The sequence below is a fragment of the Acipenser ruthenus genome, chromosome 4, assembly GCF_902713425.1.
Source record: "Acipenser ruthenus chromosome 4, fAciRut3.2 maternal haplotype, whole genome shotgun sequence".
In the NCBI taxonomy this organism is placed as follows: domain Eukaryota; kingdom Metazoa; phylum Chordata; class Actinopteri; order Acipenseriformes; family Acipenseridae; genus Acipenser; species Acipenser ruthenus.
Genome location: NC_081192.1, coordinates 45,941,885 through 45,956,130, shown reverse-complemented (window position 1 = coordinate 45,956,130; position 14,246 = coordinate 45,941,885). Strand labels below are relative to the sequence as shown.

At 37.3% G+C, this 14,246-nt stretch overlaps 1 protein-coding gene across 2 annotated transcripts in view; it reads left to right on the top strand.

Moving 5' to 3' along the window:
• LOC117400558 (T-cell differentiation antigen CD6-like) overlaps nt 1-14,246 on the top strand; it is a 68,250-nt gene that overhangs the window by 38,752 nt on the left and 15,252 nt on the right. Inside the window, exons 1-2 of one of the 2 annotated variants that reach the window (XM_059022455.1) lie at nt 5,706-5,913; nt 13,386-13,466. In XM_059022455.1, the coding sequence (XP_058878438.1) occupies nt 5,862-5,913; nt 13,386-13,466 (133 nt within the window). In that variant the 5' untranslated portion in view covers nt 5,706-5,861. Of the gene's footprint in view, nt 1-5,705; nt 5,914-13,385; nt 13,467-14,246 lie in introns of those variants that run through there. The other variant, XM_034919306.2, reaches the window with a different exon arrangement.

Here is a 14,246-nt window from a genome sequence, read left to right as displayed (position 1 = left end):
TGTACCAATGACAATAACAAATTTAGTGAAAGCCTACTTTGGAGATTTGCAATTTAGTTTTTCAACTTCAGAATGCAGCACTACATGGCAATGCCTAGAAGTTGGAATAATGGCAGGATGCACCATTTCTCCACTGGCTTTTACCATGGCAATGGAAGTAATCATTAGGGCACCAAAATGGGTAGTGGGAGGAGAGCGCTTGGCTTCTGCAATGCGACTACCACCAATTCGAGCATACATGGATGACATGACAACCATGACTACAACACTAGCCTGCACTAAGCGGTTATTGGGCAAATTAACCAATAACATTGAATGGGCACAAATGCAATTCAAGTCCACTAAATCAAGGAGCATCTCTATAATTAAAGGTAAAGTAGTAGATAAAACATTCTTCATTAATGGTGAGGCAATACCAGCAGTGTCTGAGAAGCCAGTGAAGAGTCTTGGGAGATGGTACGATGGGGATCTAAAAGACACAGTTCGTGTGGGAGAAGTTAGACAACAAGCAGTGGAAGGGTTGAAGAGCATAGACAGCAGCGCTTTACCAGGCAAACTAAAACTCTGGTGCTTTCAGTTTGGTCTACTGCCGAGGCTGCTGTTGCCACTGACTGTGTACAAGGTTTCTTTGACAACAGTAGAGAAGCTGGAAGCTTTAATCAGTTCATCCATCAGGAAATGGTTGGGAGTTCGACGCTGCCTCAGCAGAGTGGGACTTTATGGTAAAGGAATACTGCAGCTACCAGTCTCCGCTCTAACCGAGGAGTTTAAGTGCGCCAAGGTCCGACTGGAAATGACATTAGTAGAGTCACGTGACAAATGCATAAGGGAGGCAGCACCTGTGTTGAAAACTGGAAGAAAGTGGGCAGCAAAGAAAGCTGTGGAAGATGCAAAGGCTGCCTTTTGAATTGGTGATATCATGGGGCAAGTTCAGCAAGGAAGAGGGGGTCTTGGTCTCAGTTCAGCTCCTACATGGCACAAGGCAGCCTCAGCTCAACGGAGGAAGCTGGTTGTCAACGAGGTGCAAAAGTAGGAGGCGAGGATGAGGTGCGTAAAGGTCGTTTCCCAGGCCAAGCAGGGAGAATAGATGAGATGGGAGAGTGTTGAACAACGCAAGATTCGCTGGCAAGACCTATGGTCAATGTAACAGAGCAGGATCAGTTTCCTCATCAGGTCAACGTAGGATGTTCTCCCATCACCACAGAACCTAAACCTCTGGGTAGGAGAGGATCCCTCATGTCCTTTGTGTTCATCACCTGCAGCATTAAGGCACATTTTGACAGGATGTAAGGTGGCTCTTAGCCAAGGACGGTTTAATGGTGCCATGACCAGGTGCTGCAATGTTTGGCCTTAGCATTGGAAGACAAGCGTAACATGACCAATAAGTTGCCACCAGTTCCATCAAAACATTACACACAAAAGACAACATTGCTCCACCCAAGAGAGCAACCACCAAGAAAAGGTGTTAAAACCAAGCCTTGCCCAGGACAACTGGATGCTGCTAGAGACTGGAAAATGCTGGCAGATGTTGGTCAACGGCTTATTTTTCCACCTGAGATTGCCACCACTAACCTTCGACCAGATATTGTCTTGTGGTCTGGATCAGCACGCCTTGTTCACCTGGTAGAGTTAACAGTGGCATGGGAGAATGCTGTAGATGAGGCGTATGCGAGGAAGAAACTGCGGTATGCTCAACTAGCCACTGAAGCGGAACAGCGAGGATGGAGAGTCCGGGTTTACCCAGTGGAGGTGGGTTGTCGAGGATTTGTGGCACACTCTACAATCCGGTTTCTCAGAGACGTCGGATTCAGTGGCCAAGAGTTGCGTCGCACAGTGAAGAAATTATCTGAAGCAGCAGAGAGGAGCAGCAACTGGCTGTGGTTGAGACGGAAAGATTCTGGTTGGGGATTTCAAGCACAATAGAAAGAAAGAAACGCTGATGTACGGGTAAGTAAGCTGGACTGAGTTGAGTGGGGGATGGAGGAGGGTGATGCTGGGACGCCAGAATCACCATCGAGCCCTCTTGAGGTGTCGTGGGCTAGTCGACGAAACACTGAGGATGAGACCACACTGAGACCGCAATCTGGTTGATCCCCGGAGCCAGCATCGCAGCCGTTGTGTGTGCTGATGCGCTACAGAGGCAAATAAGCTGATCCCTGGAGCCAGCATTACACTTCAGCCATCAACACCAGGCAGAAGGATATCTACATCATCATATGGAAGGAAACGCAAATGGATGGAGACACAGGTGGATCACATTAGTTTACTGTAAAGCTGTGTCTTAGTTGGTGCTTATCTTGGTGAGAGCCGAGTTCAAATCAGCATGAAGTTTTAACATCTACTCTCATGTAATGGAAATCGTAAAAATACAATTCTCAGTATAACCTTGTAACAGTGGAGAGACGTGTGTGCGTATTCGATACTTGATTGACAGGAGATCGAGTTGGAGGTTGAGGTTGACACGCCCAACAGGTGTGCAGGTTTTATTTCAATATTTACAGACTCACGTGTCACTACCAGCAATGGTAGCGCGCAGAGGACACACATTAAAATGTACAAAAAGTCAAAAATAAAACACTGTACAAAAACACTACAAATAAATCGTGCTGTAAATACGGTGTGCGCAACTCCCCTACACGAGAAGTCTTGCTCATACACTACGCTATACTTGGTTGGGATTTAAACTCCCAAAGCAAATCCCTATTAAACAAACGCCTACCCTAGTTAAACGGCGGTTTCGGTTCCTTCTTTAATAATTAAACCCAGACACCAGTTACACACCAGGTCGGCGGCAGTTTTGGCATATTCTCTTTAAATCTCCGTTCCCATTTAATACACATGGTGACCGGCGGATTTCCGTTAGATGTTTTGGTAGTGCGGATGTCGTAATCCTGCTGCTTATTATGGCATTGCAGCAGCCCTGAGCTGTATAATTGGGACCATTTTATACCTAACCCCCCGCATGAACACACCCTGCTGATTAAGATCCCACAGCTGGCAATCACACACAGCAGGTAGGCTCTGTATTCATAAATACAATGAACTGTAAATTATCCTGTTACAACATGTTGCTAGAAAGAAGGAAAAAGAAAATGAGATATTCAAAGGAGCTAAGGGGGCTGTAAGTTATTGGATACTATACAATAAGCTGTTAGAATTTCCATTTTCCCCACAGACCAATCCCTTTTACATATAACATATAATATCTTATTGCATGTTTAAAAAACAAAACCAACCAAAAAAAAAAAAAAAACAGTTAAAATCTAATTTTCTAAAATGTAAACTATATAGCCTCAAAGGGAAGTACCATCGTTTTTTTTTTTTGTAGATCTTTATAAATAAGTAATACACTACAATCTTAATGCCTCAGTTTTATCAGGTGTTCCATCATGTTGCAAAAGTGAGCACGTCCAATCACATGCATGCATTTGTTATACATCTTGGGGTTGCTTTGTGCTTTCTGCCTTTTGGAAACTTCTAAAGTTAGTTCAAAAGTTAGCTGACATCATAGCTAAACTTTTCTTTTTATTGTGACCAGTAGTTCCTGAGTACAATCTTTATTTTTGTGATGTACTGTGGTGGAATTTTCTGCATACAACCGAGCAGGCACCGGTCCCGTACCGAGAGAACGATTGAGACAGAGACAAGTCGGAGCAACCCACACTTTATTAGTCTGCAGACTGGAGCATTCAACAGAGTGTCACAGACTCTGCAAGCAACCGCAAAGAAGCTCAAAATACACTAAGTCAAACAGTTCCTTATATAATCAGTTTTTGCTTCATGACTTGTGGTAATTCCTATCCTCCTCAGTCAGCTCAAACCAACCCCGTGGTATTCTTGACACTGTTGCCTACCGACTTTTCTGATTGGTTGATTTTTCTAGTTGCTAGGGAGAGAGTGTCTGTCAGGTCTCACAAAGTTGATTCCCCTAATACAAGAATATTAGCTAAGTGACTGGGGAGAAAAGAGGAACTATCGCTGTCTCAAAATATTATCATTTGAGACAGTGTCCTATTCTCATGTCGCTGACTCATGCACTTCTCTGAAAACAGGGCTGCTGACCCTTGGCCACATTCCAGTGTGTTAGTTCAACATTGTAAATCTAATACTATGTTAACATCAAACTTCATATAATATCATAATCCAGGTTATACAAATCACAGAGATCACCCAAACACATTAGATTAGAACTCTTCGTGCGATTATTCTATCATTCTTCTATCACAGTACATTAAGCTACATTATATGTAAGGTGTCTCTTCATCATTTCATTTTGCAGTTATTTCATTGATATTGCAAAGAGACACCCCACACACAATATTTTCATTTATAGTATAAAATGGGCCTCTACAGGGTACTGTGAAATGAATTTGGATGACCAAGTGGACCAGTCTTTTTAAATGGAAAGACACAGTTCTGAGGTTCATCACTGGACAAATAAATACAGTACATAAGGGGAAAGGTTAGATTAATCAAACTGGTTAGGTTTCAGCCCAAGACCCTGGGGTGGTGGAAGGGACAAAAATCCACTTACCATTGTGGAAAATGGGGCCCAGGTGCCACCTTCTTGAAATTGTTCAAAGACCCAGATCTGGGGCCCAGAAAAAGGTGCAGGTATCTAAATTAGACAAACCTAAGCAGTCAGACCCCAGTCCAAGCCCCCCTGGGGTGACAGGTGGCACACACCATTATAGTTTAGAAGCCCGATTACCTGATGACCCATCTGAACATGGTGGTATCTGTATTCTATGTGTCGTTGTCCATCCATCAACAGTCCAAAGCACCTTTGACCATTGTTCGATAGTCCAATTTCTGTGTTCTTGTGCATATTGTAGCCTTTTAGTCTCATTTCCCTTTCTTAACAGGATTCTTACTGCAACACATTCTTCAAGTCCTGATTTCAAGAGTGACATTCGTACTGTTTATCTGATGGACAATAACACCTGTGCCTTCTGCCAGTTCTGTTGTCAATTCAACGCTTGACTTCTTTCTATTCCTTGAGGATATTATCTTCAAGTATTGCTCATCCTTGTTAGACAGCTTTTTGGGTCTTCCAGTCCTGGGTTTGTCAATTACAGATGATGTTTCTCTGTACTTGCTGATTATGTTTCAGATACCACACCTTGATAATTGAGTGATGCGAGCTATTTCACTCAATGTTTTTCCTTCTTTATGCAAGTCAAGGTTGTTATAATAGTAGAAAACACTAGTGGAGGCTTTGAGTAAATTGTTGATGCTCATGATGCATCAGAGTATACATATATATATATATATATATATATATATATATATATATATATATATATATATATATACAGTATATAATTTCAAAATAATACATAGAATGTCTTGCTCCCACAGCCCCTGCTATAGACCAATAAACATAACAGTAAGCTCCAATGACACTGTTAAGAAGAAGAAGAATCAAGTGTAACATCCACTGGCTAGGTAATTCATCACAAATTAACCACAAAATTGAATTAATAATTAATTTCTAGAAATAGGTGACCTCAATCCAGATTTTTTCACAAACATGAACAATTTAAAATCCAGAAAGGATCATATTCAATGACAGTGTGTGTGTGTGTGTGTGTGTGTGGGGTGTGTGTGTGGTCGGCAAACTCATATCTTTATACTTTATGCAAAGTCACGTGGTCAAAGAACTTAAAAAAAAGAAGACACTGCTGAACAATGAACAATAAAAAGGAAACCACATTTTGCACAGACACACACATACACAATGATAAATGATGCAAGAAATACACTTTTTTTGATAAGATAAAGACTTGACAAAGACTTTTTTGTAAAATTTTCTACAACAAAGGAAAACAATTAACATCTGTTAGCAGTTTTGACGTGAAATGGAAGTGCTAATGTTGATCTTGATGCTTTCTGTTGCAGGCTTTTCTCAAGGTAATACCAATGTTTTATTTATCTACGTATTTTTAAAATCAAATTGTACTGTCATTAATTCTGTGTATATAGTTTATATTTATGTATGTCAAGTTATTTATGCGTTTTTAAGATGGTTAAACACATTTTCTAAAATATTGGGGTGAAAATATGTCTGAGGGGGTCTGTGCTTGAATGGGGTAATCACCCAAACTGGTAAAAAAAAAAAAAATCATAATGTAATAATGTATTTATATATATATATATATATATATATATATATATATATATATATATATATATATATATATATATATATATATATATATTTAATAACATTTTTATTTGTGACTCCTTGGTATAAGACTTGTCAAACACAAACTTTTTCTTTAGTGTCATTCTGTTAATAAAATTAAAGTTGTATCAAACTTTTGTTAACAGAAGTCTCAAATTACAGTAGACTAATCTAAACCTTAGTACAGTACTTCAAACTGACCTATAATTTGAACCAACTATCACAGCTGTCTCTGTATAGTGTTGTTTTAAATGATTATTCATTGTTTTAATTAATTATAATTACAAAACGCAAGTACACTGCAAAGTGTTTTCATATGGTAAATTACAATCAATATTCAAATAAAATTACTAATCTGAACAGGGCCTGAACTCAGAGTCTACTGTTCAAGCAAAAGCTACCAACAACATTATGGGAGGATATAAACCTAAACAATTATAATTTCAGTACCTTGTAACTAGCTCTTTGTGTCTGAAATTACATTACAATTGCATTACACAGTGAATGCAGTCTAAGGTCGCTATACACCTGAGCTGTGTGGTAAAATCATTAAACAAAAAATACTGACTAGAAATAATTATTTTTGGAAAATGGATCACAAAAATCTATGTTAAAGTTGAAATGAATGGGGGCTCCCGAGTGGTGCATCCAGTAAAAAGCACTAGCCTGGACGTCGCCGGTTCGAGTCCAGGCTATTCCACAACCGACCGTGCACGGGAGCTCCCAGGGGGCGGTGCTCAATTGGCTGAGCGTCGTCCGGGGGGAGGGAGGGTTAGGTCGGCCAGGGTGTCCTCGGCTCACCGCGCACCAGCGACCCCTGTAGTCTGGCCGGGCGCCTGCGGGCTTGCCTGTAAGCTGCCCAGAGCTGCGTTGTCCTCCGACGCTGTAGCTCTGAGGCGTGTGCACGGTGAGTCTGCAGAGTGTAAAAAAGCGGGCGGCTGACGGCACACGCTTCGGAGGACAGCGTGTGTTCATCTTCGCCCCTCCCGAGTCAGCGCAGGGGTGGTAGCGGTGAGCTGAGCCTAAAAATAATTGGGCATTTCAAATTGGGGAGAAAATAATAAAAACTAATTGGCAACGACTAAATTAAAAAAAAAAAAAAAAAAAAAAAAAAGTTGAAATGAATAAACAGTAAAGGCTCATAGGATTAGGTTTGGTGAATGCTTCTGTGCAAAATATAATTGTGGGATTCTGTATTCCCATTACCCCCACACACTTCTCCATTTGATCATTACAAAATAATCATCTTGGATCTCCATTAAGGATATATTTGATTTCAGCCTTTGTATTGTTTTTCCTATGGGCCATTTATTTCACAGCAGAAGTTACCAGTAAATACTGAAGCTACCCCTTTCATGCCCTGGACTAATATGTTTAATGTTGCCATTGTAGGAAACATGTCAATTATTTATATTGTAATTGCATTGCAATTAACTAACTAAATACAGTCATATTAAAGTGAGCAACAACCTAAAAAAAGAAAGACAACTTATACTGTAAATTATGTCCTAAATGATAAAAGCACAAATTGTAATGCTGCTTCTTTTACAAATACTACTAATAGGCTATTCCTTGAGGCTTCCAATTAAGCCAAGGCGATCAATGTCTAAAACATCAATAAAAAAAAAAAATCAAATCACCACCATTTGAATTCTATTTTTCATTTATTATATTGATTTTAATTGTACAGTTTTTTGTTTTGTTTTAGCACTCAGCATCAAATTGAAATTGCACATACAATACAGCGACAATTCAGAGTAGCGGAAAAACTTAATTGTCAGACTGAATTTCTAATCTTTTGAATCTCCTGGAAATGTAACAGAATAAAAAGAGTACATGCACACATTTATACATTAAAAACATTAATGTTATAAAGTAGTCATTAATTGGTCATCGTTTAAATCCTTCAATGGGGCCTTCTTTGTCTTTTTATATATATATTTTTGCAAAGAGACTCACATTCACTTTTAGAGGTTTTAACTGTGGCACACAGAGAGGTCTGTTTAATGACCTAGACAGTGTCAGATCTAAACGCTGCCACACTAAAACTCTGCATCCCTTCTGGGGTGATTTATTTACAACAAAAAATAATGCACTTTCTACTGTAGGCCCCCACACCAATGACAGTATAATAATAATAATAATAATAATAATAATAATAATAATAATAATAATAAAGAAATGCTGATTACAGATGATGTTATTTTATTAATAAATTGGATCAGATTCTATCGATGTCAAGATGTTAGATGGAAAAAAATCTTTTCATTAAATCTTTAAAATAAAGGTTTTGTTTGAGCACGCACATTATATGAAGAGAGAGGGGGTGGGGAACTGATCAGCACTTTAGGCAAGTCAGTGACTTTTGTAATTGAAAAAAGTTAAAATCCCTAAAAAGAAAAACTGTAATCCACCCCTCACGCACCACACTTCTATTTTATTTTTCAATTCTCATCTCCGAGCGGCGCTTAGTAAAAGTGTACATTTCTGAAACATATTTATTTGACTCATGGCCGATTCATACAGACAGTCCAGGTCAGCAGCAGCACCGATGCAGTAATCTATATTCTGATTTACCCATTCACACACATTACTACTGCAGCGGCGGCAGGTTCATTCACACAGAATGTGAATAAACCTGCATTGAAAAATATGTGTTACATGCAGCAATAATCAGTACTGTATAGTTTAATTGTTCCAGTACTTCATGAACAGGGCTACTTCAATATAAAACGGTGAACCGACAAAATGCTCTGACCATGCCCTGAGGTGGTTTTGTGGCAGCAAAAAAGTATGGCCGCTTTTGGCAGGGCTTCACACAGGAAATTCTGAAAAAGTATACCACATTACCACAGGCAATGTTTATCAATATTTAGATTGGACTGTAATCATATGAAATGTTTACAATGACAGATTTCAGAATGCAAGTATTTGGAATGGTGTGTTACCAGGGCTGGTGTCAGGTTTTTGTTGTCCCCTGGTAATGGGGCCCACAAAAAAATAAAAGAATAACCCTTAATAAATCTGTACAGTAAGCCTATACAGTAGTGAAATTTAATTAATACTAGTGCGCTTAATTTTTTGTTTATCCTACCGGTAACACAAAATAAATCATGCTGCTGCATTTTACACATTACAGTGTGAAAATAGTAAAAGATTATGTGAATGGATCAGTTAAATCCAAGAAAGAAAAACAAACTAACAGGGGAAGTAAAAAACTGCACTGTCATATAAAACCATATTATTTTCTGAGGCCTTTTAGCAATGTTGGCTCTACCTGTACAGTTAAGGTCACTGTCTAGAATGAGACAATCAGACAGATGATGGTAGACTGATGGCCCTCAGAAAGCAGAGGCTGTTGAGTGATGAGGAAATCATCCAACTCCATCCTACAAAAAAGCCAAGTGGATTTTTTAACTCCTATTCTTAGTAATAATGCATCTACTTTTTTTTAATATTGTATGAAACTGCAGACGATCCTGTATGAAGAGAAATGAAAGCTAACACTAAGAAAGGAAGGTACTGTATTGTATTTAGCGTATGTTCATCCACAACTTTGAACACTCAATTATAAATCTTACGTAAAACTATTAAAAAATACAACAACAGTGTACAATTCTACCCATAGACCATGTTTATTTAGTTTTCATCCTTTCATGTAAAAGTGAGGCTAGTTGGAATTATTCTCCAAGGTAGCCACAATTGTGTCAAACTATTTGGAAATAAAAATAAAAAAAATAAAAATGTTGATGCGGTTGCTTAATAAATACATTGCTGACCCATGCTTTTAAAGAAAATTATCAAACCATCTGATTTTTTTATTTCCATTTTCAAAAGTACAAAATGCGGATCTTCTTCAGATCGGCTTCGGGTAAAAGTGTATTTTCAGCATCGCGATGGGGTCATTCGCAAGACAACCCCAAGCTAAACACTAAGATTTCAGGGTTCTAAAAATGTCCATTAACCCCAACCCCTAACATATATAATATTTGTGTTTGGTGTATTGTGGTATGGGATTATGCCAATTTTATATGTTGTTTATATGCTTGGTTATTGTTTTTCAAACCAGTACATCTTTAAGATGCACTTGGATCTCTTGCTTTTGCTCCTTTTATGCACTGGACTTACCTGACCTATACACTACATTACTGGATCTATACCATTGTAGATATAATGTGTAATTAACTTGCTGCATCCTAGTTCATATTGTATTTTAGTAGTATTATTTGCACTTACTGTAAACTACACTGTATTTAAATATTAAGCTTGCATTGTAACCCTTTACTGCCCTGTAACACCTGTAAAGTCGCCTTGGATAAAAGCATCTGACAAAAAAAAAAAAAAAAAAAATCAGTAATAATAATAATATGATAACAGAAACTTCGCCTTATCTACCATTGACACACTCCCTGCAAGGCGCAGTGCAGGAGAAGTCACAACAAAACCTTTTGCTTGGCTCCTTAAATTGTTGCTTTAATAAAGGAATTGGCCAGCATTTTTATTTTGCTGTTTTAATACCACATTTATTTGTCCAATATTCAAAATACAAGTTTACAAGACAGCTTGTAGGTCCCTCCATCGGTGAGGGTGTGTTTGAAAAAAGCATCTACGATGTTGCTTTTGAAACGCACTTTCATTCGATGAAGGGACCAGTGTAGTCCTGAAAGTTTGTGTTTGGAACTTGTAAGTTGGTCCAATAAATCAACATAAACTCACTAAAAATACACTAACCAAAGTTATAATTTATTGTCTTAAATTACCTGCTGGGTGTGAGGTAGAAACACTTTAAAATACTATACATTGCACTGTTATAACAACTCGTAGAACTGAATGTAAAGTTATATTACATATGGAAAAATGTACACCCAACTGTACATAATGAGGATGTAATACTGTACTGTGGATATTTTTGTGACATATACATGTATTAATGCCATCAAATACCCAAGATGGAATCACAACCTTATAAACAGTTAAGGTGTAACATATTTGGTATAATTTGTAAACAATTTAGTGCATTTCTCAAGTTTCTCACATACAGATTATGTATGTATATCTTTTTTTTCTATTCTTGTAAGTAGGATCTAAAACACTGGGAACATTTATTAGTATTATAATCTCTTTTAAAGATTGAACCGTTCACATCATAGGGATGCTTTCGCATTTACTGTTCCACTTTTAAATGCACACAGGTCTGTTCTCAGTAATGAGTTGATGAGACATGTCATGGAGGAAGAGTAGTTTATAACAGGAATCCTCCCCAATTTTGAGAGCTGCTCAATAAACTCTGCACGCCAGTTAAACCAAATAGGCCTCTTGAGCCACCTAAACACAATTACACCAACTTATTTTCACACGTAATGTCAGGGCAGTAGGTTTTTAATTAATCAGAAATACAACCAACACAAATGCCATGTTTTCTAGGGTGAAATCAGCACTGTTACTTTTCAATGTAAAAAAATCAAAATCATTAAACTTCTGTGGCATTTCTGGTGTATTGGCTTTTGCATTATTTTCTGATCTGGTTTCATATAACCATATAGATGAGGATACTGAGGTCTTCTTCTCTCCTCCATTTGGTTTACTCACCCCAGAATGTTAAAATCCTGGTAAAATAAAGACCACAATAATTTAACTATGTTGTTCTCGGTTCCACACTGAACAGAAACAATGTAAGTATTCAAAATAGAATAACAAGCTGCCTCGATGAGATTGAATTAATTGAATTGAATGCACTCTTTACTACTGTAGTACTATTGATATTAAGGTATGCAAATGCAAGTTTTGGCTTATGTCTTTCATGTGCTAAAAGGTTACGCTTAATTCTGCTGCGGTAAAGAAAAGGACGGTTAAAGTTTGTGTGTTTTTATTTTTTAGATTCTTACTGGTATATTAAAGTTTTGCTGACCAGCAGAAATTATATATATGATAAAATGTTTGTGACTATGTTGTCCTAAAAGTGTTGTGGGTATTCTAAACCTGCACCTCACAACTGCCCCAGACCACTTGTGAACTCAAGTATATATTCAAGAATGTATAATTCAGAAAGGAGATACAGAGTTGATTAATGGGCAGATTTCTCTTTCAGAAATACAACTACATTTCCAAAAGTAAAAGTTCAGAAAACACTGCAGTTGGGAAACGGTCCTCTGGTCAGGGGGAGGGGAACACGAAAAGAATACTCATGAATTAGGAATGCCCTCTTTTTGGCAGTAGAGCTGGCAGTATATTTTTAAGTTAGGAAAGTTTATCATGCTGTTTGTAGTTTTTGCTTTAATAAAGGAATTGGCCAGCATTTTAATTTTGCTGTTTTAATACTACAATTATCTGTCTACAGTAGTGCACAACATTTAGATGTAATATGCAGAATTAAATCCATGTTTTGTGTATAGGGGTCTATTTTCCTAAACTCATCATTAGTCTTTGAAAACCATACTTTCATGTTATACTTTATGTACAATAAATAGCAATGTAAAAAATAATTTAAAAAAAAATAATTCCAATCTTCAAAATACAAGTTTACAAGACAGCATGCTGTAGGTCCCTTCATCGGTGATATTTATATTGAAACACACTTTCATTCTTGACAGTTTGTGTTTGGAACTTGATCGTTGGTCCAATAAATCAACACCAACTCTCTTAGTAGAAAAACACAGTAACCCAAGTTATAATATACTGTCTTAAATTGCTTGCTGGGGGCGATGTAGAAACACTTTAATGTACTGTACATTGCACTGTTAAAACAACTCGTAGAACTGAATGTAAAATTATATTATAGCTATAGCACAAGTTTAGAAAACACTGCAAGTGTCTTTTGGGAAATGGTCCTCTGGCCAGGGAGAGGGGGACCGGAAAAGAAGAAGACTCATGAATTAGGAAATCCCTCTTTTTTGTTTAAAGAGCTGGCATGATATTTTTAAGTAAGGAAAGTTTAACATGCTGTTTTTAGGTATTTAAATTGTTCAGTTATTTAACTGTTCTTCATGGGTTATTACTTTTTCTATTGAATTATTACATGATTTTTGTTTAACATGCATCTTAGAGGAAGCTTTAAACTTGTGAAACTAGTCATTTTTAAAAACACCATTTATAAAGATGAGGTTATAATGGGGCTATTGTGTTGCTTTGTAGATTATCTCTGAAAATCTTTTTTAAATGATCTTGTTGAAATGAAATAACACTTTTTTTTTCATTTCAGGATCTCAAAGCAATTACACGTCTGAGTATCTGAGTAACTCCTCAGAGGCCACTACGGCTCCAACAAACACAGCAAACCAAAGCAAGTATTCTTTCAATTATTCACAAATGTAGTAAATAACATACTGCTCCTTGATATTTATACTAGATAAGGGGTGTCCTAATGTGCCACTATTCTTGTTTGCCATATAAAATTAATTATTTATACAGTTCAGGCAACTAAAAGTGACCGGAAACAATCAAGAAGTCTTTAAAAACAAGTGCAAGTACGTGAAAAAACACAGGCAAATTCTTAAAGCAATAAAATAAATTAACAAGAACTTAGTTGTAGCTTCTTACTAGTTTCATACAATTACAATTATTTTATTTATAAGACCCATTGACTGGGTAACCTGTAATAAACCCAACTAATAAATATGAATGAAACCCTCACTGTAACAGAATGTAATGGTATGATGATGTAGTACTGGGATGTAAAACCATAGCTGTAAAATGGTGCATTTGCCAGAATAAAGTATTTGAACTACACATTTAAATCAAGAAATGTATTATCTGTCATAAAACCATTTGCTGGGAAACACTGACAATTTAGAGCCAGGATCAATTAGGCCCAGACATAAATAAATGTTAAATAAATGCAACTGCCGCAGCTACTTGATTATTCCATATAGAATTCTGTATCCTTGAAGGAATTTCCAAGTTTTACTCGTGGCATACAGAAACAAGTCAGCATGAATTTTAGCAATGTGATTACTTTGTTTGTTTGTTTGTTTGTTACCATATTACCAAAACAAACCCACAAAAGTCTGCTTCCCTAAGAGCCAAAACATTCCATGGGACCCCAAAAGATTTGGGAATCGGG